Below are 27965 nucleotides of genomic sequence, written 5' to 3'. Positions count from 1 at the left end.
TCGCTGCGGTCCGGTCCCAGGTCGACGGGCACGTGTACCTTCCGCCGACCACTGGCGACAACATCGATGTACTGTGGAGACCTCACGCCCCACGTGTTGAGCAATTCGGCGGTACGTCCACCCGGCCTCCCGCATGCCCACTATACGCCCTCGCTCAAAGTCCGTCAACTGCACATACGGTTCACGTCCACGCTGTCGCGGCATGCTACCAGTGTTAAAGACTGCGATGGAGCTCCGTGTGCCACGGCAAACTGGCTGACACTGACGGCGGCGGTGCACAAATGCTGCGCAGCTAGCGCCATTCGACGGCCAACACTGCGGTTCCTGGTGTGTCCGCTGTGCCGTGCGTGTGATCATTGCTTGTACAGCCCTCTCGCAGTGTCCGGAGCAAGTATGGTGGGTCTGACACACCGGTGTCAATGTGTTCTTTTTTCCATTTCCAGGAGTGTAGTATGGGAAGAGGTTATATTTGATAATCGGACTAAACTATTAATTGGATCGTTTTACCGACCTCCCGACTCATAGGATATTTAAAAAAGCTGATAAAAATGCTCTTAACGCCTTTTTAACAGACAGTCTTCACTCCTTCCGATCTGATCATGTGCAGAAAAGTTGTGGAATGTTTTCAAAGAGATAGTATCAACAGCAACTGAGAGATATATACCACATAAATTAATAAGTGATGGTACTGATCCCCCATCGTACACAAAACGGGTCAGATCGTTGTTGCAGAAGCAACGAAAAAAGAATGCCAAATATAAAAGAACGCAAAATCCCCAAGATTGACAAAGTTTTACAGAAGTTCGAAATATGGCGCGTACTTCAATGCGAGATGTTTTTAATAATTTCCACAACGAAATTCTGTCTCGAAATTTGGCAGAAAACCCAAAGAGATTCTGGTCATACATAAAGCACACCAGTGGCAAGACGCAATCAATACCCTCACTGCGCGATAACAACGATGAAGTCACTGATGACAGTGCCACTAAAGCGGAGATATTAAACACGGTTTTCCGAGACTCCTTCACCAAAGAGGACGAAGAAAGTATTCCTGAATTCCAATCAACAACAACTGCCAAGATGAGAAACATAGAAGTAGGTATCCCCGGTGTAACAATGCAGCTTAAATCACTTAATAAAGTCAAGGCCTCCGTTCCAGATTGTATACCAGTCAGGTTCCTCTCAGAGTATGCTGATAAAATAGCTCCATATTAAGCAATTATTTACAACTACTCGCTCACAGAAAGATACGTACCTAAAGACTGGAAAATTGCTCAAGTCACACCAATACCCAAAAAGGGAAGTAGAAGTAATCCGCTGAATTACAGGCTTATATCACTCACGTCGATTTGCAGTAGGGTTTTGGAGCATATACAGTATTCGAACATTATGAAGTACCTCGAAGGAAACGATTTATTGATATATGGTCAGCACGGATTCAGAAAATATCGTTCTTGTGAAACACAACTAGCTCTTTATACTCATGAAGTAATATGTGCTATCGACAGGGAATATCAAATTGATTTCATATGTTTAGATTTCCAGAAGGCTTTCGACACCGTTCTTCACAAGCGTCTTCTAATCAAACTGCGTGCCTACAGAGTATCGCCTCGGTTGTGTGACTGGATTCGTGATTTCCTGTCAGAAAGGTCACAGTTCGTAGTAATAGACGGAAAGTCATTGAGTAAAACAGAAGTAACATCCGGTGTTCCCCAAGGAAGTTTTATAGGCCCTCTATTGTTCCTGATCTATATTAACGACATAGGAGACAGTCTGAGTAGCTGTCTTAGATTGTTTGCAGATGATGCTGTCATTTACCGTCTTGTAAAGTCATCAGATGATGAAAACGACTTGAAAAATGATTTATATAAGATATCTGTATGGTGCGAAAAGTGGCAATTGACCCTGAATAAAGAAAAGTGCGACGTTGTTCACATGAGTACTAAAAGAAATCAGCTAAATTACGATTACGCAAGGAGTCACACAAATCTGAAGGCTGTAAATTCAACTAAATACTTAGGGGTTAGAAATAACCTAAATTGGAACGATCACATAGATAATATTGTGGGTAGAGCAAACCAAAGACTGCGATTCATTGCCAGAGCACTTAGAAGGTACAACAGGTCCACCAAAGAGACTGCTTACACTACGCTTGTCCTCCGTATTCTGGAGTACTGCTGTGCGGTGTGGGATCCGCATCAGGTGGGACTGATGGATTTCATCGAAAAAGTTCAAAGAAGGGCAGCTCGTTTTGTATTATCGCGAAATAGGGGAGATAATGTCACAGACATGATACGTGAATTGGAGTGGTAATCATTAAAACAAAGGCGTTTTTCGTTGCGACGGGATCATCTCATGAAATTTCAATCACCAGTTTTCTCCTCCGATTGCGAAAACATTCTGTTGGCACCCACCTACATAGGGAGAAATGATCATCACGATAAAATAAGAGAAATCAGGGCTTGCACGGAAAAATTTAAGTGCTCGTTTTGCCCATGTGCCATTCAAGAGTGGAACAGTAGAGAGACAGCATGAAGGTGGTTCATTGAACCCTCTGCCAGGCACTTTATTGTGAATAGCAGAGTAATCCCGTAGATGTAGATGTAGATGAAGGGTAGTCGCCACCTGACGGTTTTATTTGGGGGGATAAGCGCGTCATCAGCTCTGTGCAGTGCACAAGGTGGCAGGCGTGTGGTGTGGCTGCTGACAGATGAGTTGCTTCATGGGATCCCAAGCAGCCTGGGGATGCTTCACAATCAAAAGATTTTTAACAGTGTAATTACATGAGGTGAGTTATGTTGATATTCCTTGCAGAACTGGGTTAAGAAAAAAACCGACCGGTTTAATTAGTTCTTTGAAAACTTTTTACAAGACCTGCATCTTCCCAAACAGTAGAGAATGATGAGCAAGAGAGATCCAACCCCTGCAAATTGGATTTCTTTTTATAAATAAGCAATATACCCTCCTCTCCAGCACTGACCTGACAATTTCCAAGGTGGGGTGGTGGGAGGAGACAGCTGGGGGATTTACCATTAATTAGTCATTCAGACTGATAGAGTGGGAGGGAGCTATTCAAATAACTCAGGCTTGAAAAAGTACTTGCATTGGCGAGGGGGAGGGGGAATTGGAAGTTTCGATGGGGAAAGAGGCGGAGGGGGAATGTGGTGAGCAGTTTCTCGGAAGGACAGATTATCTGCAGGGGGTCATAACCTACTTAGCATAACAATAGGTTAAGGACCAGAAAATCAAAAGAGAACAATGGGTTTGTCCCCGATTGTATACTTGCTCCTGATGTAGGCAACCTGCTCTAAGAAAACGCCCTGATACTTGCTTTGCCCTACTACTGCGATTATCTGCAAACATTGTAAGAGGACAGCTCTAGTTCTCTCCGAAATCGTTTGTATAGATTTCTGCAGCAGGCAGTCTATAATACACCATTCATCCCTTCTATTTTACCTGATGAATTCACGTTAGTTGCTATGGATTGTAACCTTTCTAAAAAAATGGTTCAAATGGCTCTAAGCACTATGGGACTTGACACCTGAGGTCATCAGTCCCCTATGCTTACCAACTAACCTAAGGACATCACACACATCCATGTCTGAGGCAGGGTTAGAACCTGCGACCATAGCAGCTGCGTGGTTCCAGACTGAAGCGCCTAGAACCAATCGGTCACAGCAACTGACTGTAGCATTTCTGATAGGAAATCACGAATCCTGTTGAGTAACAGAGACAATACTACATAGAGATATGCAATTTGATTAGAAGTTACTTGTGAGTTACAGTGTCAAAAGCCTTCTAGGAACCTAAAAATATGGAATTAGTTTAATATCCCATACAACATCAGTCATTACCTCACAGGAATTAAGAGCTAGATGTGTTTCACAACAACGACATTTTCTAAATCCGTGTTGCCTGTTTCTAAATCAATGGTTGTCTTCGAGATAACTCATAATGTTCGGACACAGTATGCTAAAATCCTACTACAAATCGACGTTAACAATATGGATCTGTAATCTGGTGGATTAGTCCTATTTCCCTTCTCGAGTTCCGGAATGACTTTTGCAACTTTCCTGTCCTTAGATACGGATCTTCCATTGAGCGATCGGTTGTGTATGATTCCTAGATATGGAACTATTTTGTCAGGATGCTCTGAGGAAGCTGACTGATGTTCAGTCAGGACCAGAAGCCTGGCTTTTATTAAGCGAATTAAGCTGCTTTGCTGCACCGAGGATATTTACTCCTAAGTTACGCATATTGTCTGCAGTTCTTGATTCGAATTCTGGGTCTGGAATCGAGCGACCGCTACGGTCGCAGGTTCGAATCCTGCCTCGGGCATGGATGTGTGTGATGTCCTTGGGTTAGTTAGGTTTAATTAGTTCTAAGTTCTAGGCGACTGATGACCACAGAACTTAAGTCGCATAGTGCTCAGAGCCATTTGAACCATTTTTTGTCGAATTCTGGAATGTTCGCTTCGTCTTGTTTGATGAAGGAATTTCGGAAAACCGTGTTTAGTAATGCCGCTTTAGTGCCGCTGTCATTGGCAACATTACCACCGCTATCGCACAGTGGAGCTATTGACTGGTGTACAAGAGTATCAAATCACCAGAAATTGCTTTTGTTTTGCTTGCTGGTATTCAGGTTGCTATTGGTGTATTTATCGAATATCATTTTTTATCTGTAGTTCACTGTTGCTGTCTGAGTTTACACATGGCCATTTTGTCATTTGGAGATAGTGAGCTGAGCTGTGGCAGATTTCACACTTGGCGCCTGATCCTAGGAGGTCGTGGCGGTCGGGTGGATGAGGTTAGTAGAAGTGCCCTTTCTTTACGCGCAATTTTCTTAGGTTGGTAACGAAAGCGCAAGTGACAGAATTCAAACTCTGCGAGGGTTCCTAGGAAGAGATGGCGGTCTGGTCCTCGAAAAGTAGTTGAAAGTAGGTAGTTGAACACCTTTGCATACGTATACGAAATTGTCACCTGAATTATTTAATATGATTAAAATTGAAATGGAATTAAGTACTCAGGTAATTGATAGGTTAGATGCGCGATGTGGGAGTTGGCATATTTACAGAAGACTGTGTCCGTCTCGTGTATGGAGGGGGCGATCGAGGGTGTGTGACGTAAGCGGTCGGACGTCAGCGGGCCGGCGGCGCGGCGAGTGTCCAGTTAAAACGCACGCGCGAGAGAGAGTCAATTAACTTAGCGAGCGTTCTCGTGGCGACCAAACGTGCTGTTATACAGTCATGGCGGATTCGACTGTCGAGCAAACTTCGGCGCCAAAAGTGTAGCACGGCGTTCTCGGTTGCGCAAAGTCACGTGGTGGACGGTGAACGGTCGGCATAGACAGGTTCCAACCTGTCCAGCGAACAGCTTTGGCGCCAACTGGTCGGTGGGGGCAGACTCACCTGTTCACGAAAACGTTGTTGGCGAGAGTGCTGGAGTGGCCGTGACGTAGGGCGATGCGGCCGCTCCCTTACCTGTGGCGCACGCGTTTATGGGCCACTCGCTTGGCGACCGTGACGTCTGGGAGACGGGGCCAGGTGCGGCGACGATTTCAACTAATTCAGTTGTAGTGTGGACGTCATGGAGACTGCGCTAGGATCTCGAAGATTTTTACTGATTGTGTTGGAGAACGAGTGATGATCGTACTGCTTGAAATAAAGACATAAGCCCTTTTTTCGCACACAAAATCAAAGGATGTGAATTAGATTACTATTAGTGCACTTTATTATTTGACGCGATTTTCATAGCTTAGCAGTGAAAGGATAAATGAGTGCGGAAGTTCGTAGGATGTGGGCTATTTCGTACGTGTGATAGATTATGTTGTTGGAATTTGAATTTGTGACAGATTTTTTATTATGGATGAAACGCAAATGGCTTCCTTCCAACCGAAATCGGACATCTTGAATAAATAATAAATCATAATAAATGATAATAATAAATAGAAGTACAGTTTTCGAGACATTATCGTGTTGGAATTTGAATTTGGCGCAATTTTCTAGTGGAGGTAGGCCAATAATAATAACAAATAATAATAAATGATGAATAATAATGAATAATAATCAATAATAATACAGACAAGTATGATTTGCAGCCATTATCATTCTGGAATTTGAATTCGGAGCGAATTTTCTAGTGGAGGTAGGCCAATAATAATAAATAATGATAATAATAATAATAATAATAATAATAATAATAATTAATAATTAATAATAATAAATGATAACAAATGATAATGAATGATAAGGAATTATAATGAATAATAATAAAGAAAAGTAAGGTTTTGCATGTGTTATCTTGTTGGAATTTGAATTTGGCGCCAATTTTTTCTGGAGGGTTAGGTTAGTGGACGTAGCCCAATTGGCCTATTTCCTGCCAAAATTCAAACTTCCCGCCATTTTTTCTGGAGGTTAGGTTACTGGAGGTAGCCTAATGGGCCTATTTTCCCGCCAAAAGCCGCCATCTTGGATGATGTCCTGCGCTGTTGCCAAGTCTACATGCCGCCATCTTGGATGACGTCATCGCCGCCATCTTCAATAAATTTGGCAACAGTGGAGAGTGGGGCCGTACGAACTTAGCTCTACTACTACTGTGATGTCTTGCAAGCGCATTCCGGCAACAACGGTCAGGAAGACTGCGTAGAGTGACGCTAGCTACTCCACGATAACGACCGGCCGCGTTCTGCTTGGCTGACAAGAAACACTGCACAGGAGTTGTACGGGGAAGCCATTCCACACCCGCCTTATTCACCTGATCGTGTGCCCTTAGATTTTCACCTCTTCAACTCTCTGTCGAACAACCTTTAAGGAACTACCTTTCCGGATGAAAATGCGCTACGTACGTCGCTCGACGAGTTCTTCGCCTCAACCAGGCGATCTGTACAGTCACGAAATCGAAAAGTTACCCCAGCGTTGGCAGACTGTTGTAAGTAGTGAAGGGGAATATATTATTGATGACTAAAGTCTCTGTTTTGTGTATTCGTTGTGTTTATTAAACTTATGGGAAAATTCTGCGACCTTGAGCACCAATCCAATAATTCACTAATCTTCCGGCAAAAGGACTTGCTTCCCTTCTAGCAACATCCCACTGGAGCAACGAATCGGTGCCAAGTGCCTGGAAAATCCCACAGTTCATTCCCATTTTCAAGAATGGCCCGAGGACTGATGCATATAATTATAGACCTATATGGTTAACGTCAGTTTGTTGTAGAATTATGGAACTTGATTGATGTTCACGTATTATGACGCTTCTGTAGAACGAAAATCTCCTCTGAAAAGGTCACGGATTCCGCAAACAGAGATCTTTCGAAAGTCAGCTCGCCCTGTTTCTCTGGGAGATACACACATCGCTGCTCAGGCAGCTGCCGTGTTGCTCAACTTGAAGGAGGCGCCTAACACCGCCCCGTACTGTCGTTAAGTGAGAAAAATGACCTCACCGAATGTCCGACCAGACATGTGACTTCCCTGGCGACAGAAGTCAACATGTCGCTCTTAACGGAACGTAATCGACAACTGTAAATGTGAGTTCAGGAGTAGCCCAAGAAACCGTCACGATTAATAAACGCTCTGGTGGATAAGTTGCATCTGTTTGTTTTCGGGTGATGCCGCTGTCTGTTAGAGGGCAGTAACGGCAGAAATCTACAGAGCGCTGAAGGAGAACCTGCAGGGCACTGATGGATGGAGTAGGAACTGGCTGGCGAGCCTGAACTTCAGTGAGTATATCACAATCCGCATACACAGACAAAGAGGTCCGCCACTGCATAAGAACACCGTTGCTGACACACCACTGGAGACAGCAACTACTGCTACATTCCTACGAGTAGCAGTCTAGAGCGGCCTGAAGTAGAATCACGGTGTTTAAAGGAGACTGTTGAAAATCCAGATGCCAGGCTGAGATTCATAGGGACAATTTTAAGAAAATGTAAGTAGCCCACGAAAGAAGTGGCTTATAAGTCACTCGAGTACTGCCGACCATACTAGCAGCCTCACCAGATTGGATTAACGGGAAAGAGAGGGAGGGAGGGAGAGAGAGACAGAGATAGAGAGAGAGAGAGAGAGAGAGAGGGAGAGCGGCCGTTCTCGAGTCGCAGGCGCTACGAGAGAAGCATTGTGCATCACGGAGAGATTTGCTGTTGAGATACCAAGAGAGTTCGTCCCGGGAAGACTCGGGCAACTTTCTACTTGCTGCCACATACGTCTCGCGAAATGGCCACAACCAGAACATTAGGTCAGTTAAGCTAATACGAAGGTTTCTGACAATGAACGTTCCCAGGCGAGATTCGCGAATGAAGGAAGGAAGGGGGCATCAGTCAGATGTAGACGACGTCACCAAGTAGTGGCGAACAAATACTCAAACTGTACAAAACTACATCACGCGAAACAGTTCTCAGCCAAGTGTGCGTCACGTAAGGTCCAGCCCACAGTTTTTGCTGTTGAGGCAAGAGATGATCCTGAGTGTATATGCTACCGTTAACCTCGAGATGACCTCATACTTTTCTCGATCCGATCGTGCCTCTTATTGACTGCAAGTCTGTTTCCTCGTTACTATCTCATGCCGTGGTTTGACACTTTTAATTTACATTCGCCGATACTTGGGGTTCCCAGTCCACTGCCAATATCCTGATCACATAGCGTCCGTCAGTAACGCTGGTAAACGCAGTTTTTGCTACTCGTCGCTAAGTACAGACGGCTAGTACCTGTTGGAGTAAAACAAACAGAAGCCAGTAGCATCATAGTCTCGATTCTAAGAGTCAAGGACCTGTGGCGCGAACAGCCCGGATCACGGCGCTGCCACAGATTCTTAGTTGCTGTTTATTAAATTGGCCGGCCAGGTCGATCTCTGTTGCCTCCAGAGATCTATACACGGGAACACTGCGCCGCCAATGGCGACGATAGCCACGTCGCAAAGGCACTGCAGAGGCACGTTTACACAAAGTTCGCTGAATGGTCGCTGCGGAGACGTTGGTAGTAGCCCCTCGATTCAGCGTGGCAGTCAGCTGTTCGACCTTCGCACCGTTATTCGCCCGTACACATCCCCGCAGCTGTCGTTCACCCCTCTCATCTACGGTCTACAGTGCACGACAGTTGCTTCGGCATCAGACTTAGGTAGGGCATTTTGCCATGCGCAGTATACTTTAACTACAGCAGCGGGAGAAGAGTTTACAAAACTTAGCCGTTTTGGAACTGCTTCCACCCTCGGCCCGAAACGAGTGACGGTGCTTCTTTCGGATTCAGATAACTCACCCCTTTCCGCATTAGAATGACGGCTGCACTGTTTCCGATGTCCTCCAGACACGCTTCGTATACCCTCCACTGCTAGTGCTGCCACCCATCGTCTGAGAGTGGTTACTGCTCGTTGACGTCGAACATTGACGGAGGTCATATAAATATAAAACAGAGGTTCAAGAGAGGAATTAAAAGTCAAGGTGTTAGAATATTACCGATAAGGTTTGGCAATGATGTTGCTTTCCTCTGTTGCAGCAAGGGACAACCACAGAGCCTGTTGAATGGAATGAACCGTCTACCAAGCACAGAACCGAAGGAAGACGAAGGTAATTTGAAGTAGTAGAAGTGAGGTTAGTGAGAAACTTTAAAACATTGGAATTGGGTACCATGAAGTTGAAAAAGTGAAGCAGTTCTGCTGTCTTAGAAGCAAAAGGACACATCACAGACAAGGCATGGAGGACATCAAAAGCACACCAGCAAAGTCAGCGAGACCATTCAAGGCCAAGAGAGGTCTGCAAGTATAGAACTTCGTTCTCAGTTTGAGCGAGAAATGACTGAAGACGTCCGCTTGGAGCACAGCTTTGCATGGTTGTGCATCATAGACAGTTTGAAAACCAGAATAGATGGTAATCGAAGAGTTTGAGGTGTTCCGGTATAGGAGTATGCCGAAAATTTGGTGGACTGGTGAGAAAACGAATTAGCACGGGTACAGCCTTGCCGCAGTGGATACACCGGTTCTCGTCAGATCACAGAAATTAAGCGCTGTCGGGCAGGGCCGGCACTAGGATGGGTGACCATCCGGGCCGCCGTGTGCTGTTGCCATTTTACGGGGTGTCCTCAGCCTCGTGATGCCAATTGAGGATCTGCTCGACCGAATAGTAGCGGCTTTGGTCAAGGATATCATCATAACGACTGGGAGAGCGGTGTGCTGATCACTCCTATCTGCATCCTCAGCTGTGAGAAAAAACGACAAGAAGAAGGGATAAGACCATAGGACATGAGTTCAGATAACAGGGAGCAATTTGCACGGTGCTGGAGGTTTCTGTTCCAGCCACTCTGAGACCTCTAACCCAGAATGCAGTCAGATGTTAACTGGTACCTCGCCCCTAGGGTCATCATGAACATCAGCACCTAACTAAATCCAGGAACGAAACAGAATCTTCTTTGAACACTTTATTTTCAAAATGACGGAAGGTAAATTTTACTTATTGTTATAGGTGGTTTAGGAACTAATTAGTCAGTGCAGGAATTTTCACTGCTTATTTCTAGCAGCCTTCTCTTGTAGGTTGTTGAAACAACCCTGAGTGTGTCGACAGTGCTGGCTGCAACGCCTTCTGAGAAGAGACAGCTGACTGTCCAGATGGAGGTCGGACAGGTGCCTGCTACAAACCACGCCCCCTCCCCCTGGCGACACTCGCTGCACTCACACCTTACGCACCCCCATTTACAACTAACGAAATTAAAATGTGCGCACCATACTTAGGTCTGCTGTTTGTAAATCACTTGATTGCTGGATTCCATACTTTTGAAACGCTAGAAATTCGAAGATTTCAGTCTGCGAATGCTTTGTTGGACCACTGCTACCACTACTATTACTAATGCTAATAATAATAAAAAGAATAATAATACGGCGTATGTCCTACAACACTGTTGAGGCCATAAAATACTTACTGTATCGTTGCACTATCCATTAGTTTATTTACTGTTGCAAAGTCAATAATCAAGTAATATCTGTTTTATTGCAGGAACTACCTACCACTCTGAGACGGCGTTTCCGTAAGATATTTAAACATATGTGATGTATATTTCACAATTTTACTGTCTCTGACGTGAAGTCAAAAGTATGAAGTGTACACACTATATATATATATATATATATATATATATATATATATATATATATATAGGGAACTTATGTAATCAGTACTACAGTCTCATGACTGAACCATTTTGTTTTTACCCCTCAAAAATTACTTTTTACCCCTCAGGCTGGAGGGGGAAGGCATTTACCCCCAGGCTGGGAACCATTGTACTACATGGAGCTGTGGAGGGTGAAAACAACAGGGCAATACGGAGATTGGGGTATTTTCGACAAATGATTGCGGACGCAGGTTGCAGGAGCTACTCTGAGAGGAAGAGGTTCGCACAGGAGTGGGATTCGTGGCGAGCCACATGAAACCGTGGGAAGACTGATGAAAGTAAAGACGAAACGTACAAGATGTGATTGGAAAGTTTTAAGAATGGATCCGCTACTGCTTATTGGTTTGACGGGCAGGCAGACGGAGGGTGGGGAGTGAGTCATTGCCCTGTCCTTGAATGCCCTCTGACAGGAAACTGCATTTCCTTTATTCAGTTCGTTGTGGCAGCTGGTTGAGTGTGGGTCTGTTAGGGCTTGTTGCCGGATTCTGTCTGCGTGAAAATGGGCGTAAAAATGGAGCAACGAGTTTGTATGAAATTTTGTTTTAAAACCAGAAAGTCAGCTTCTGAGACTTACGGACTATTAAACACAACTTTTGGAGATAATTATACGAGTCATTCAAATGTTTTTGTCTGGTTCAAAAGATTTAAAAACGGCCGCGAATCATTTGAAGATGAACCATGGTCCGGCCGTCCTTCCACCTCAAAAACAAATGACAATGTTGTGAAAGTTTGCGATTTAGTGCGCTCTGATCGTAGACTTTCAATTACGGAGATGTCTGATGAACTTAATATTGGTTTCTATGCAGTTCAGTCAATTTTAACTGAACATCTGAACATACATCGAGTGCCCGCAAAATTCATTCCGAATGTATATTTCAAGTGAGTAGAGATAATACCGACTTGAAGTGTGCCAAGAACTGATTAATCGGACCTAGATTTGTTAAATAAGACGAATCGTGGGTATAACCAAAATGCAGTCTTCGCAGTGGAAGACTCCAGGCTCACCACGACCGAAATCAAGCATGGCAAAGTCGATAAAAGGTGAAGACAATGTTGGTGATTTTTTTTCGATTCTACCGACATTGTGCATCATGAATTTACCCCTGGAGGACAGACAAATAACCAGGAACACTACAAATGTGTCCTTGAGCGTTTGCGCGGAGAGGTGAGGAAGAAAAGGCCTGCATTCTGGAAAGACAGGAATTGAGCGCTACACCATCTACATCTACATCTACATGGATACTCCGCAAATCACATTCAAGTGCCTGGCAGACGGTTCATCGAACTATCTTCACAATTCTCTTTTATTCCAATCTCGTATAGCGCGCGGAAAGAATGAACACCAATATCTCTCCGTACAAGCTCTGATTTCCCTTATTTTATGGTGGTGATCGTTCCTCCCTATGTAGGTCGGTGTCAACAAAATATTTTCGTATTCGGAGGAGAAAGTCGGTGATTGGAATTTCGTGAGAAGATTCCGTCGCAACGGAAAACACTTTTCTTTTAATGATTTCCAGCCCAAATCCTGTATCATTTCTGTGACACTCTCTCCCATATTTCGCGAGAACCCAAAACGTGCTGCCTTTCTTTCAACTTTTTCGATGTACTCCGTCGGTCCTATATGGTAAGGATCCCACACCGTGCAGCAGTATTCTAAAAGAGGACGGACAAGCGTAGTGTAGGCAGTCTACTTAGTAGGTCTGTTACATTTTCGAAGTGTCCTGCAAATAAAACGCAGTCTTTGGTTAGCCTTCCCCACAACATTTTCTGTGTATTCCTTCCAGTTTAAGTTGTTCGTAATTATAATACCTAGGTATGTAATTGAATTTACGGCTTTTAGATACGACTGATTGTGCGTGTAACCGATGTATAACGAGTTCCTTTTAGCACTCATGTGGATGACCTCACACTTTTCGTGAGGGACAACGGCCACTTTTTGCACCATTCAGATATCTTTTCTAAATCATTTTGGAGTTTGATTTGATCTTCTGATGACTTTATTAGTCGATAAACGACAGCGTCATCTGCAAACAACCGAAGACGGCTGCTCAGATTGTCTCCAAAATCGTTTATATAGATAAGGAACAGCAAAGGGCCTATAACACTACCTTGAGGAACGCCAGAAATCGCTTCTGTTTTTTTCTCGAAGATTTTCCGTCTATTACTACGAACTGTGACCTCTCTGACAGGAAATCACAAATCCAGTCACATAACTGAGACGATATCCCATAAGCACGCAATTTCACTACGAGCCAATTGTGTGGTACAGTGTCAAAAGCCTTCCGTAAATTCAGAAATACGGAATCCATCTGAAATCCCTTGTCAATAGCACTCAACACTTCATTTGAATAAAGAGCTAGTTGTGTTTCACAGGAACGGTGTTTTCTAAACCCATGTTGACTGTGTGTCAATAGACCGTTTTCTTCGACGTAATTCATAATGTTCGAACACGATATATGTTGCAAAATCATGTTGCATATCCACGTCAACGATATGGGCCTATAATTTAGTGGATTACTCCTACGACCTTTCTTGAATATTGGTGTGCAACTTTCCAGTCTTTGGGTACGGATCTTTCGTCGAACGAACGGTTGTATATGATTGTTAAGTATGGAGCTAATGCATCAGCATACTCAGAAAGGAACCAAATTGGTATACAATCTGGGTCAGAAGACTTGTTTTTATTAAGTGATTTAAGTTGCTTCACTAATCCGAGGATATTTACTTCTACGTTACTCTGTTCTCGATTCAGATTTTGGAATATTCACTTCGTCTTCTTTTGTAAAGGAATTTCGGAAAGCTTTGTTTAGTAACTCTGCTTTGGCAGCATTGTCTTCGATAGTATCTACATTGCTATCGCGCATAGAAGGCATTGATTCTTTCTTGCCGCTAACATACTTCACATACGACCGGAATCTCTTTGGATTTTCTGCCTGGTTTCGAGACAAAGATTCGTTGTCTAACCTGTTATCGGCATCCCGCTTTGAAGTTCACGCTGCCGGCCGGTGTAGCCGAGCGGTTCTAGGCGCTTCAGTCTGGAACCGCGCGACTGATACGGTCGCAGGTCCGAATCCTGCCTCTGGCATGGATGTGTGTGATGTCCTTAGGTTAGTTACGTTTAAGTAGTTCTACGTTCTAGGGGACTGATGACCTCAGATGTTAAGTCCCATAGTGCTCAGAGCCATTTGAACCATTTGAAAGTCCGCGCTAAATTTCGAGCTTCTGCAAAAGATCGCCAATCTTGGGGATTTTGCGTCTGTTTAAATTTGGCATGTTTGTTTCGTTGTTTCCACAACAGTGTTCTATCTCGTTTTGAGTACCAAGGAGGATTGGCTCCGTCAGTTGTTAATTAATTTGATATAAAACTCTCAGCTGCTGCCGATACTATTTCTTTGCCTTCAAGCTACATCTGGTCTACACTTATATTATTAATTTGGAATGAGTGGAGATTGTCTCTTAGGAAGGCGTCAAGTGAATTTTTATCTGCTTTTTTGAATAGGTATATTTTTCGCTTATTTTTAGAGGATTTGGGGATTGCAATATTCAATCTCGCTACGACAACTCTGTGTTCACTAATCCCTGAAACGGTTTTGATGCTCGTTATTAACTCAGGATTATTTGTTTCTAAGAGGTCAAATGTGTTTTCACAACCATTTACTATTCGCGTGGGCTCATGAAGTAACTGCTCGAAATAATCTTCAGAGAATGCGTTTAACACAATTTCGGATGATATTTCATGCGTACCTCCGGAATTAAACATGCTTTTCGCCAACATATCGAGGGTAAATTAAAGTCACAACCAACTATTATCGTATGAGCCGGGTACGTGTTTGAAATCAAACTCAAGTTTTCTTTGAACCTTTCAGCAACTGTATCATCTGAATTGGGAGGTCGGTAAAAGGATCCTACTATTATATTATGACCTCTGCCCATACTAACTCACAGGAAGTATCTACTTCAATTTCGCGACAAGATAAACTACTTCTAGCAGTAACAAACACACCACCGCCAACCGTGTTTAGCCTATCCTTTCGGAACACCGTTAGATTTTTCTCAAAAATTTCGGCTGAGCTTGTATCCGGCTTTAGTCAGCTTTCAGTGCCTGTAACGATTTGAGCATCAGTGCTTTCTATTAGCGCTTGGAGCTCTGGTACTTTCCCAACACAGCTAAGGCAGTTTACAGCTGTTATACCAGTGGTTCCTGTATCTACGTTCCTTCTGTGTTCAGCCTGCTCCCTTTGTGACTGAAGCCCTGCGTGTGTTTTCCCGAGACCCTCTAACCTAAAAAAACCGCCCAGTCCACGCCACATAGCCACTGCTATCTGTGTAGCCGCCTCCTGCTATTTAGCGGAACCAGAAACCCAAACACCCTTTGGCGCAAGTCGAGGAATCTGCAGTCTACGCGGTCGCAGAACCGTCTGAGCCTCTGATTCAGACCCTCCACTCGGCTCTGTACCAGAGGTCCGCAATCGGTCCTGTCGACTCTGCTTTCATCTTGTAAACAAGACTGGCAGCCTTTACCAGTTCTGTTAGCCGCTCGAAACCAGAGAGAATCTCTTGTGATCCAAAGTTACACACATCATTGTAACCGACGTGAACAGCCACCTGATGTTGGCTGCACCCTGTGCTCTTCGTGGCATTCGGGAGGTCCCTTTTCACATCTGGAATGACTCCACCCGGTATGCACACGGAGTACACATTGGTTTCTTACCCTTCTTGTCAGGCAAGTCCCTAAGGGGCCCCATAACGCACCTAACGTTGGAGCTCCCAACTACCAATAATCCCACCCTCTGCGATTGCCCATATCTTGCAGGCTGAGTGGTTTCCTCTTAAACAGGACAGGCAACAACATCTGGCTCAGCGACAGTGTCAGCCACAGACAGCACCTGGAACCTGTTTGTCAGACAAACTGGGGAGGGAAGTCTTTCGCCGCCTGCTTCGCCCCGGGGCGACCTCCCACTCGACCACAGGTGAGGGGTCAGCCTCAGTGCGAGCAGTAATTGGGTTGGCCACCGGTGAGGGCCGATAGGAGGACTGGACGTGCTGGACGTCCGTTGGATCCCCACGGCCGGCTCACGACACTGGTGCCCATCCACTGCAGCCTCAAGCTGTGTAACTGAAGCCATCACAGCCTGAAGCTGAGAGCCAAGTGTCACCAACTCGGCTCGCATCCGAACACAACAATCGCAGTCCCTGTCCGTACTAAACTATAAATTATACTTATAAATTATAAGTTGTTTCTCTCATTCATTTGCATTTAACGTACGAATAGTATAAAAGGCTTCCCTGTTAGAAAATGGGCAAAAACTTTCGCGCAAGACCTGTCCTAAATCTTAATTATGAAAGCTCCTATTTCGTTTCTTTGAGAGTGCTGCAAGGCGTTCTGAAGTGTAAGGGCAGTTATGCCGGACCTCCTAGGAATATTCTTTGGCCGTACGAAGTGGGTGCTTGGACAAAAAATAGAAAAAAATTAAAAACAAAAGCAGTGGTCCAACCACGAAAGCAAATAAGGAGCGTTATACCGATGATTTCCTTTATTTTAGAATGAGCGGAAACAGTCGAACGAAAATTGCAATCTGTTACACAGTGTAATAATGGTTCAAACGGCTTTAAGCACTATAGGACTTAACATGTGAGGTCATCAGTCCCCTAGACTTAGAACTACTTAAACCTAACTATCCTAAGGACATCACACACATCCATGCCCGAGGCAGGATTCGAACCTGCGATCGTAGCAGCAGCGCGGTTCCGAACTGAAGCGCCTAGAACCGCTCGGCCACAGCGGCCGGCACACAGTGTAATATTTTTTAAGTATTTTAACATTGACAGTTAGCAACCGCCTTATGTACTATTTTCTTCTAGCAGCTATTACACTACTCGTAATTTTCTTGGCACATATTCCAATACCAGTATCCCCTTCTGATTTACACCTACATCCACACCTGTACTCCCCAAGCCACCAAACGTTTTTTCCCGGAGGAGGGGGGTTTCGCGATTATCACGTGGGGAGAATGATTGTTTGTAAATGTCCGTATTAGCTTTAATTTGTGTTGTTTTCTAGTTCCGGTTATTCCCCGAGACGCATATGGGAGGAGGCAATATCAATCCAGTGCGCCGATGGTCGCAGACCGTCGAGCGCTACTCGAGTGTCTGTCCACTAAGTGTTCTGTGAGCCACTTCTTTCGTCGATGAACTATATTTCGTTAAAGCTCTGGCTATGAGCCTCGTCCTAGCATCCGCTTTTTCTGTAATTTGTTTCGTGTGATGATTCCGCCTGAGATCGCTGCAGGCTGCCACCCTCAGGGGTGTTCTACGCTACTTGCCGCGTCTGCTGATGTACCACCAATAGCGTAGCAGGGCGGTTCTGCGTCTCTGAGCCAGCCGCTCCCGACGCAGCCACTCAGTCTAAATTCTTTCCTCATTGATAATTAATCACTTGTGAGAGCAGCTGACGAATGACTTTTAAAAAAAATTCCGGGACGCGCAACATGTGATTCACGTTGAGTCGTTACGATAAAAACTATCGCGGGAGAACGCGCTTTCGGCTTCGACCCACATGGCCAGTGCTTATCGTTGAGTTTTCGTTATGTCGTATATTTTCGGCAAAGTTTTGTTTGTTATTTGAGTTTAATGTACGTTTATCATCTGTCCCACTCTCAAGTCTTTCCTTTGGAGACACGTTATCAATTGCCGGCACATTCATTTCGTCAGACTGCGTTATTTCGATCGGTTTTTCAGTTTTATTTATCACTTCCATAGCTAAATTCTATGAGTGATGTTCACGTTTACTAAGAGATATTACTTATTGCTGTGTACATAAGTAGTTTGCTCACAGAATGGTTTCCATCTAAACCTAGAATTAACAATGATACAATCGGCTAAACCATCCGCTACTACTTGTAATACGCTATTCTAATAAGTGAAATTATCTGTTCTGGCAGAATCAGAGGAAGAGTTGGCAGAAACTGTATAGGACCTAGCGCAAAATGCAAGTAAGATCGAGTTGCGGATTAATGCGGAAAAGACAGGTAATGGAGGTATCAAGAGAAGTCCCTCATGACATCCCATTACAGTAGGGATATGGAAATTTGCTGAAGTGGAAGATTTTAAATACCTTGGTACATTGTTCAACAAGCACAATTCTTTAAAACAGGAAATAAAACAACGTATTGTGAATGGGTCCAAAACTTATTTCAGTCTAAATCAGATAATGTCATTCAAGAATCTGTCAATTAAGACCAAACTTAAAGCGTACAATGCCGCGATAGTGCCAGTATTGTGGTACGGGACAGAAATCCTAAACACAACAAAGAAGGATGTAGAAGACTTGTTGGTCTTCGAAGGAAAAATTATGAGAAGGATTTTCGCGCCTGTCCAGGAAAGGAGCTGGTGGAGACGTAGAAAGAACCAAGATTTGTATGAGCTGATGAGGCAACCGAACATCGTTCAAAAACTGAAAGCGCGGAGAAGTGAAGAATAAGCTTGGCAGGCCACATTGTTAGGAGACCAGACACCTCTCGGGGAAAAGTGGTGTTGACAGGAAGACCCAGAAAGCGGTGGGAGGATGAGCTACAGAAAGATCTTTGCCAGCTAGGAGTCCGTGGCAGCTGTATCCACAGTGCAGAAGATCGCCACCTGAGGAGGAGCATTGTGAGCTCGGTGCACGATCTACAGGGCCCTCGATCGCCGATTCGATATAATATTGATTGATACTGAAATTATCTGTTAAAAATAAAGAAAAACTATTTCTCTAGAAGTACTGAGAATAGGCTTACAAAAGAAACGTGCAAGTGGTTGCAAATGTGCCCAGTATGATTCAATTGATATTACTAACTGAATTTCTAGTCACGTATTCCAAAGACGAGCACATTCTTAGATGATGTTGCCTGTAATACTTACATCTTCTTCGATTATTATATTCTTTAACTACTGGTACTTTTCGAGAATTTCTCTTATCCTATGAATATACTCCGTTTACATATCGTAAAGTTTTTTCTTGAAATGGAAAATTATAGGTATTTGTACACTCACATTCGAAGAATTATAGAAAATTGCATTCACACAATGTTAATACTTCCATCTTTACGAGATCAGAACTGTCGAAGGCGAATAATTCGAATTTTATACAAGTCCTATCATGGTCGACATTATATTGTAATTTATACAGTAGAGTAGGAATGGTTATGATACAGCAGTGTGACTGACCTCTGGAAGTTAGACGTATGTTACAAAATTCATTAAAATTGATTCCTGAATCAATTTTTGAAATGTGCTTATTTCATTAAAAGTATGTGCAGTTTCCTCTTATACTTTGTTACCGAGCCCTTGCGCAGTGACTTTATTTCGTGTATGAGGAAAAGTCTTGCGACCTGTCTTACAACCACGGTGTTGTATCTCTTCTGTCTTGACCGTGTCACCTAAATTTTGAAATAATGAACTATTCTCCTCAGCATTTATCAACGAGAAGGACCAAACCTAATTTTCTTTCTTTTGCAGCTGTATTCTTGTTATACATGCAGCATTGGTACATTACGAGTGATACACTTTTTCACATCCGTGATAAACTGACTTCTGCTTATTATTCACAAGGAAAGCAGGAATACTGAAGAAAGGGATGCAACCGTCGGCTTTGAAAAATGATGTCACAATTTACCACACATGATGCACTGCAAAGACAAAAACGAATGCCGGCCGGAGTGGCCGTGCGGTTCTAGGCGCTACAGTCTGGACCCGAGCGACCGCTACGGTCGCAGGTTCGAATCCTGCCTCGGGCATGGACGTGTGTGATGTCCTTAGGTCAGTTAGGTTTAATTAGTTCTAAGTTCTAGGCGATTGATGACCTCAGAAGTTAAGTCGCATAGTGCTCAGAGCCATTTGAACCATTTGAACAAAAACGAATGTTGACAAACAAAGGAATGTAGTATAGAAAAAATAGAACGTGAACAAATAGCACGTATATCCATATTTCAAACGTAATCTTACATATATCGATTTTCGCAGCAGAAAGTCATAGTATCCTATTCTTGAGTTGATCTGTCAGCTAAAGGATAGAATACTAGAGAAAGGGGAAAGAAATTAGCGATATACGAAACTTTGGCATTGAATACCCCAGCCGACTTACATACTGTAGGTTGTATCCCGTACTTCAGTTGACATATATAAACTAACTAATATCTACGAATAAAATATGACGGCCGGCCGCGGTGGCCGTGCGGTTCTGGCGCTGCAGTCCGGAACCGCCGGACTGCTACGGTCGCAGGTTCGAATCCTGCCTCGGGCATGGGTGTGTGTGATGTCCTTAGGTTGGTTAGCTTTAAGTAGTTCTAAGTTCTAGGGGACTTATGACCTAAGATGTTGAGTCCCATAGTGCTCAGAGCCATTTTTTAAAATATGACGTCACTGGTCAAAGCCGCCGAGGTGTATCCCATTCTTTAGTTACCTAAAAAAGCTCTTTCATGCAGCAACTTCCATATTGCTCATGAAAAGGAGCTCACATCTATAATATAAACTTCGTAATACTTCAATGTGGAGTAATCTACAACGTAATAAAATTATTATAATAATTACTCCATGACACAGAAGGTTTATTAGCCAAGTATTTATAACATCTTTTAAATTTAATGGAATTAAACTTTAACATATTATTATTTGGTTTTCTTTTCGTGCATACTTACTACTGACCTTTTAGTGTTCGCCAAAAAGAAACACATAATTTTCGACGAGAACCTTCGGTTGTGAGGTGACAGGCTTTGGGGGGCTGATGTGAAGACTGTAGTTTCTGTAGCAAAAAATCAAGGCAAAGTGGTTGTCGAGAATCTGGCGTGTTTACATCTAACAAGGGAACCTCCCCATCGCAACCCCCTCAGTTTTATTTATAAGTTGGCACAGTGGATAGGCCTTGAAAAACTGAACACAAATCAATCGAGACAACAGGAATAAGTTGTGTGGAACTATGAAAAAAATAAGCAAGTAGTCCATGCTGAAGATATGCAACATTAAGGAGAGAATCAGCCCTGTAGCGCCGTGGCCCTGTGGTTAACGTGAGCAGCTGTGGAACGATTGGTCCTTGGTTCAAGTCTTCCCTCGATAGAAAATTTTAATTTTTTATTTTCAGACAATTATCAAAGTTCAGGCACTCACACACAATCAACTTCGATCTCCAAAATTCCTGGACATATGCAGCATTTGACGGTCTAACCACGGAAAAATTTGAAAAAGTTAAAAACATATTTTTTGACAGAGCACAGGGAAAACTGTGCGACTGTGAAACTTGCATTCATTTCAAAATATCCACGGGTGTACTGCCGGTCTACAGTGTCCAACGGGCACAATATTTCGGCGATCATACATGTCGCCATCATCAGGTGAACTGACGGACTGAGCTCCTGTGAACGTGCCGGCACGGAGATCCGTACACTATGGCTGCTCAGGTGGAACTGGGTTCGGTCGCGGCGGCGGCGGATTTAAATACCCTCCGCCCGCGGCGCGCTCACTCCGCCGTCCGCGCCCCGCGCCACGGTCGCGCGGTGGAACAGATTGCGACGGCGTCTGAGATGACGTCGGTGTGATGGCTCCGTCCGCCGTGGTCGTCACAACTATACATTTGCTCGATTTACTCTTGATTAACCCAATCGCTGGTTCCCAAGCCTTGCTAAGATTATAGCCACAGTCACGATTTATGAGGTCGTCATTGGTGCGAATTTCGATGGCCTCTCTAACAACGCTGTCCCAGTATCTCGACGTCTGTACCAGAATCCTCGTGCGTTCATACTCCATAGCGTGATTTTCCGACAAACAATGTTCAGCGACCGCTGACTTGCTCGGATACATCAGTCGAGTGTGCCTCTGGTGTTCACGGCATCGATCCTCGACGGTACGCATCGTCTGACCAATATACGACTTGCCACATTGACACGGAATCTGGTACACGCCGGCCTTCCTCAAACCGAGGTCATCTTTGGCGCTCCCCACCAGTGCACGAGTTTTATTCGGAGGACAAAACACAGTTCCGACCCGGTGTTTCTTCAAAATGCGGGCGATCTTTCCCGAGAGTGCGCCTGTATATGGGATAAACGCAGTGCCTACCTCCTCCCTCGTGATTTCATCCATATCCACAGGTTGTGCTGTAGTGGTTGGGCGGAGAGCACGTTGAATCTGCCACTCTGAGTACCCAAAATATTGTGCCCGTTGAACACTGTAGACCGGCAGTACACCCGTGGATATTTTGATTATCAAATACGCCGGGAGAAACTCAAGAATTGCATTCATTTGTTGCAGTTTATGTGATAACTCTTATGTTTTCATCACTTTTTTGGGAGTGATTGTCACATCCACAAGAAAACGTAAATCGGGCAAGGTAGAAGAATCTTTTTACCCATTCGCCAAGTGTACAAGTTAGGTGGGTCGACAACATATTCCTGTCATGTGACGCACATGCCTCACCAGTGTCGTATAGAATATATCAGACGTGTTTTCCTGTGGAGGAATCGGGGGACCTATGACCTTGCGATCAAATGTTTTCGGTTCCCATTGGAGAGGCACATCCTTTCGTCTACTAATCGCACGGTTTTGCGGTGCGGTCGCAAAACACGGACACTAAACTTATTACAGTGAACAGAGACGTCAATGAACGAACGGACAGATCATAACTGCGAAAATAAAGAAATTAAACTTCTCACTCGAGGCAAGACTTGAACCAAGGACCTCTCTTTCCACAGCTGCTTACGCTAACCACGGGACCACGGCGCTCCTGATCGCACACTGTCCTTGTGTTGCCTATCTTACACATTGACTACTCAGTTTGTATATTTTGCTTATTTTTTTCCTAGTTCCACACAACTTCTTCCTGTTTTCTTGATTGATCTGTGTTCAGTTTTTCAAGGCCTATCCACTGTGACAACTTATAACTAAATCTGAGGGGGGTGAGATGGGGAGGTTTCCTTGTAAGATGGGTGTGTGTCAGCCGTCTTCACAGCAGCAGAATCGTCCTAGTTTCGGCACTGACCGACAGATGGCGGTACTTCAAAATGAGTACGGTCAGTTTGGCGTCCAACCACGTGACGGGAAACTCAACGGCCGGCAATGTGGCTCCTGGCGGGCTTTCTCCGGGCCGCTTTTAGCATAGAGCTAAACTGAATGTATGATGTAGAAATAAATAAAAACAGATCCTGATGTGGCACAAAGGAGCTAGTATGCTCATTTTAAAGCAGAAAATTAGCCGGGTGTGCTCATATAAACGCACCTCCAATCGCCCTGGTAGTTTTTGAATTATAATAAGTTGAATACTGTAATAACTAAGTAAGACTGTAAATTGGACATCTTGGAGATTCTTTGACAAAATTTTACGAACGGGGTGTCAAATGAAAGGTCTGAATGAGTAGTATTAAGATATCTATATAACTTTTTTCACATGTTTTAAAAATTCAAATGAGGAGCCGGAATGCTTTTCTCGTGATTAAAAATGCAGAATTTTGATAAATAAAAAATAGGATCTATAAAGATAGCGGTATTACGGAAAAGAAGACATAAGGAAATAGATAATACAATAATAATATTAGTTATTTATGCATGAAAGTATTTTAAATAACGAAAAGTTTTATATGAAGAACACATACATTTTAATAACATGAGCTTAAGATCCCGAACAGAAATTCTGATGATGAATCTGAATTCAGCGGAAAACTTCCGTCTGAATAGAAGTATTACATGCATTTTATTGCAACTATATTAAGTATAAAGGTAAGTTTTATGTGCAAACAAACTTGATTTGACTTCAGAGTGTTCAAACCGAGGGCTTTTAAGGGCGGCCGTTTTCTCTGGTGGGGCAGTCATTCAGTTGAGTTGAAAGGGGTAGCTCGTGTGACTGGCAGAAGGTCCGTGTGAGAATTGGACTTTGAATATTTTCGGACCGCGAAGTCGCGTGGAATTTGTGATTTTCAGCAGTTGGGTGCTGCTGGACTTTGAAAAATTCTCTTAGGTGCGTTTGTGAGACTTGTGAAAAGTTTTCTCACGAGTTGAACTTTGAATATTTTCGTACCGCGAAGTCGTGTCGAACTTTAACTCTGAACAACCACTGGGGAACATAGTGATTTCAGCTTGCGGTTGGACTTCGGATTGTGTTCGGTTTATTATTATTTTTCGAGAAGTATTCTCCGCTCGGAACTTTGTTCTTCTTGGAGTTTCAGCTGTTTAAAAAGAAACATTAAGTGAAAAATTGCTGAATGATTATGATTAATATTTGAGTGGCGCTGTTGAACTAACTCGGTAAATATCTCAGGTCGAATCAAGAACACTTAATAGTATTTCAGTCAAATTAGTCCTGAACAAGTTAAAATAAACTCCAGTTAGTTGAAATTGTGTTTTGTTCACTAAAAATTGTTCCTGCTTGGTAACATTGGTTTTTATAAACTTGACAATAATTTAAAATTATTGGGGATAGTGCAGCGGACGTGGTTGGCACCCCTCAGACCTAATGTAGCCCATTTAATTAATAAGTCCAACCACATTTTACGGACCGAAAGGGGATGTATGTTATGTAGGTGCTTGGGTGGTAATTGTTTTTTAGTTTTTTCGTGCAGAAGCAAGTGGGGGCTCGAGCCATTTAGTTTTACTAGTTTTACTTTGAACTAAAATTTATTGTGATCACCCAGTGCAACCAGTGTTTCTTCCGATCTCGCGCATAGAGAGGAACCGTAGCACGTAGCAAATGGTTTTCTCGACCCAGTGAAGCTCGCAAACGCGTATTTCTCGTCCGTAGTAGCTCGCAATTGGGGGTTTCTCGTCCGGGATTAAAGTTTGCAATTGAATGAAATTAGTTTGCGTGTGAACTGGCCAGGGAAGCTGTGCAGGAATTGTGCAAGCAGAAAACAGCGCATCGAAAGTTAAACTGCACGCCGATTATCGTCGCCGAGCCCGCCAACGCGCCCCTGTGCTAGCGGTCGCAGCAGCTGCCGCTGCCGACGGCTGAGAGCCGAGCAGCGCAGAGTCCGGCGATTTCCGATCGAGCCAGCGGGGAGTCGGAGCAGCGGGCGCCGGGAAACCAGCCGTACCAGCAGCACAACCTGCGATGCCGGCCGCCGGCGGAGTCGCAGCCACAAGTTAAGTTGTGTAGCAGGCGCTTCAATCTGTTTTTGTTTTTCTGAGCTCTCTTGCCTTGGAAGATGCTAGGTCAGGAAATCAAAAATTCACCCTTTGATTGTGGGTCAGTTTCTGCCGAAAGTGAGCCTCAGAGCCCACTAAGGCTGAACTTGGCATAATAGAAATGCTAAAGTCATTGATGGGCCAAGTAGGTGGTATAGAAAAACCAGTGGGTGATTTAAGAACTGACGTGGGGTCGACAGAAGCGTCCGATCCCACGCGTCGGCTTTGACCCGTGACGTAAGGGTGTTGTCGTGTGACGTCATGACGGAGCGGAGTTTGCTTTGAGTGTGGCTGTCTCCAGTTCTGTTTTATCTTATTTCATTTACTTTTCTGATCTGTTCGTTCTATCTCCTGAGATTTTTTTTAAATTTTAAAACACTTATTACTCATTTTAATTATCTGTTTCCTCCAATTTCTGTTTTAGTTTATTATATTTATCTTTCTGAGCTGTGCGTTCTATCCCGTGAGATTTTTTTTAAAAAGACAAAAAACACTAATCAGCTACTGAAGCATCTTTATCTTCTATGGGTTGCAGGGGTTACGACCCCTTGGGAGGTGGGTGAGTATTCATGCATGGCTGTCTTCACTTACACGTTGTAGCTACGCAAGGCGTCTAAATTTGTTTATATTTAGTTTGCCCCCCACCCAAAACACCCCATTTCCCGCGCTTGTCCCGTTAGTGTCATTACGCTTCTTGTGGAAAGTGTGTGTGTGTTTGTTTTTGTTTCCGCCATATTTGTGACGTCATGGGTCAAAGCAGACGGGCGGGATCGGACGCTTCCGTATTTCCGACAAGAGAAACCTTATTTAACTTAGGTGCAAAAATAGTGGCTAGCAATGATGAGACGAAGGCAGTGCTGATAGCTAAATTGGACAGCACAGCTGACAATCTCAAAACGGAAATCGAATAGGTGGTAGCTGCTACCACTAAAAATAATCAAGAATTTGAGATTGCAACTACTAGAATATATAATTTGGAAATGTGTAGTGTTTCTAGTAATGGTGGTTATGCAATAATGCAGATTGTTGTTGTGGTCTTCAGTCCTGAGACTGGTTTGATGCAGCTCTCCATGCTACTCCATCCTGTGCAAGCTTCTTCATCTCCCAGTACCTACTGCAACCTACATCCTTCTGAATCTGCTTAGTGTATGCATCTCTTGGTCTCCCCCTACGATTTTTACCCTCCACGCTGCCCTCCAATACTAAATTGGTGATCCCTTGATGCCTCAGAACATGTCCTACCAACCGATCCCTTCTTCTGGTCAAGTTGTGCCACAAACTCCTCTTCTCCCCAATCCTATTCAGTACCTCCTCATTAGTTATGTGATCTACCCATCTAATCTTCAGCATTCTTCTGTAGCACCACATTTCGAAAGCTTCTATTCTCTTCTTGTCCAAACTATTTATCGTCCATGTTTCACTTCCATACATGGCTACACTCCATACAAATACTTTCAGAAAAGACTTCCTGACACTTAAATCTATACTCGATGTTAACAAATTTCTCTTCTTCAGAAACGCTTTCCTTGCCATTGCCAATCTACATTTTATATCCTCTCTACTTCGTCCATCATCAGTTATTTTGCTCCCCAAATAGCAAAACTCCTTTACTACTTTAAGTGTCTCATTTCCTAATCTAATACCTTCAACATCACCCGACTTAATTCGACTACATTCCATTATCCTCGTTTTGCTTTTGTTGATGTTCATCTTATACCCTCCTTTCAAGACACTGTCCATTCCGTTCAACTGCTCTTCCAAGTCCTTTGCTGTCTCTGACAGAATTACAATGTCATCGGCGAACCTCAAAGTTTTTATTTCTTCTCCATGGATTTTAATACCTACTCCGAATTTTTCTTTTGTTTCCTTTACTGCTTGCTCAATATACAGATTGAATAACATCGGGGAGAGGATACAACCCGGTCTTACTCCCTTCCCAACCACTGCTTCCCTTTCATGCCCCTCGACTCTTATAACCGCCATCTGGTTTCTGTACAAATTGTAAATAGCCTTTCGCTCCCTGTATTTTACCCCTGCCACCTTTAGAATTTGAAAGAGAGTATTCCAGTCAACATTGTCAAAAGCTTTCTCTAAGTCTACAAATGCTAGAAACGTAGGTTTGCCTTTCCTTAATCTTTCTTCTAAGATAAGTCGTAAGGTCAGTATTGCCTCACGTGTTCCAGTATTTCTACGGAATCCAAACTGATCTTCCCCGAGGTCGGCTTCTACTAGTTTTTCCATTCGTCTGTAAAGAATTCGTGTTAGTATTTTGCAGCTGTGGCTTATTAAACTGATTGTCCGGTAATTCTCACATCTGTCAACACCTGCTTTCTTTGGAATTGGAATTATTATATTCTTCTTGAAGTCTGAGGGTATTTCGCCTGTTTCATACATCTTGCTTACCAGATGGTAGAGTTTCGTCAGGGCTGGCTCTCCCAAAGCCGTCAGTAGTTCCAATGGAATGTTGTCTACTCCGGGGGCCTTGTTTCGACTCAGGTCTTTCAGTGCTCTGTCAAATTCTTCACGCAGTATCGTATCTCCCATTTCATCTTCATCTACATCCTCTTCCATTTCCATAATATTGTCCTCAAGTACATGGCCCTTGTATAGACCCTCTATATACTCCTTCCACCTTTCTGCTTTCCCTTCTTTGCTTAGAACTGGGTTGCCATCTGAGCTC

At 43.7% G+C, this 27965-nt stretch overlaps 1 protein-coding gene across 1 annotated transcript in view; it reads left to right on the top strand.

The window, feature by feature from the left end:
* LOC126240186 (dentin sialophosphoprotein-like) overlaps positions 1–25287 on the top strand; it is a 94966-nt gene extending 69679 nt beyond the window's left edge. Inside the window, exon 4 of the mRNA XM_049947907.1 lies at positions 25081–25287. Within this exon, the coding sequence (XP_049803864.1) occupies positions 25081–25287 (207 nt within the window). The remainder of the gene's footprint in view (positions 1–25080) is intronic.
* The last annotated feature ends 2678 nt before the right edge of the window (positions 25288–27965 follow it).

This window comes from Schistocerca nitens, chromosome 1, assembly GCF_023898315.1.
Source record: "Schistocerca nitens isolate TAMUIC-IGC-003100 chromosome 1, iqSchNite1.1, whole genome shotgun sequence".
Classification (NCBI taxonomy): domain Eukaryota; kingdom Metazoa; phylum Arthropoda; class Insecta; order Orthoptera; family Acrididae; genus Schistocerca; species Schistocerca nitens.
Note: the sequence above shows the minus strand (reverse complement) of the source record. Positions and strands in the feature narration are given on the sequence as shown.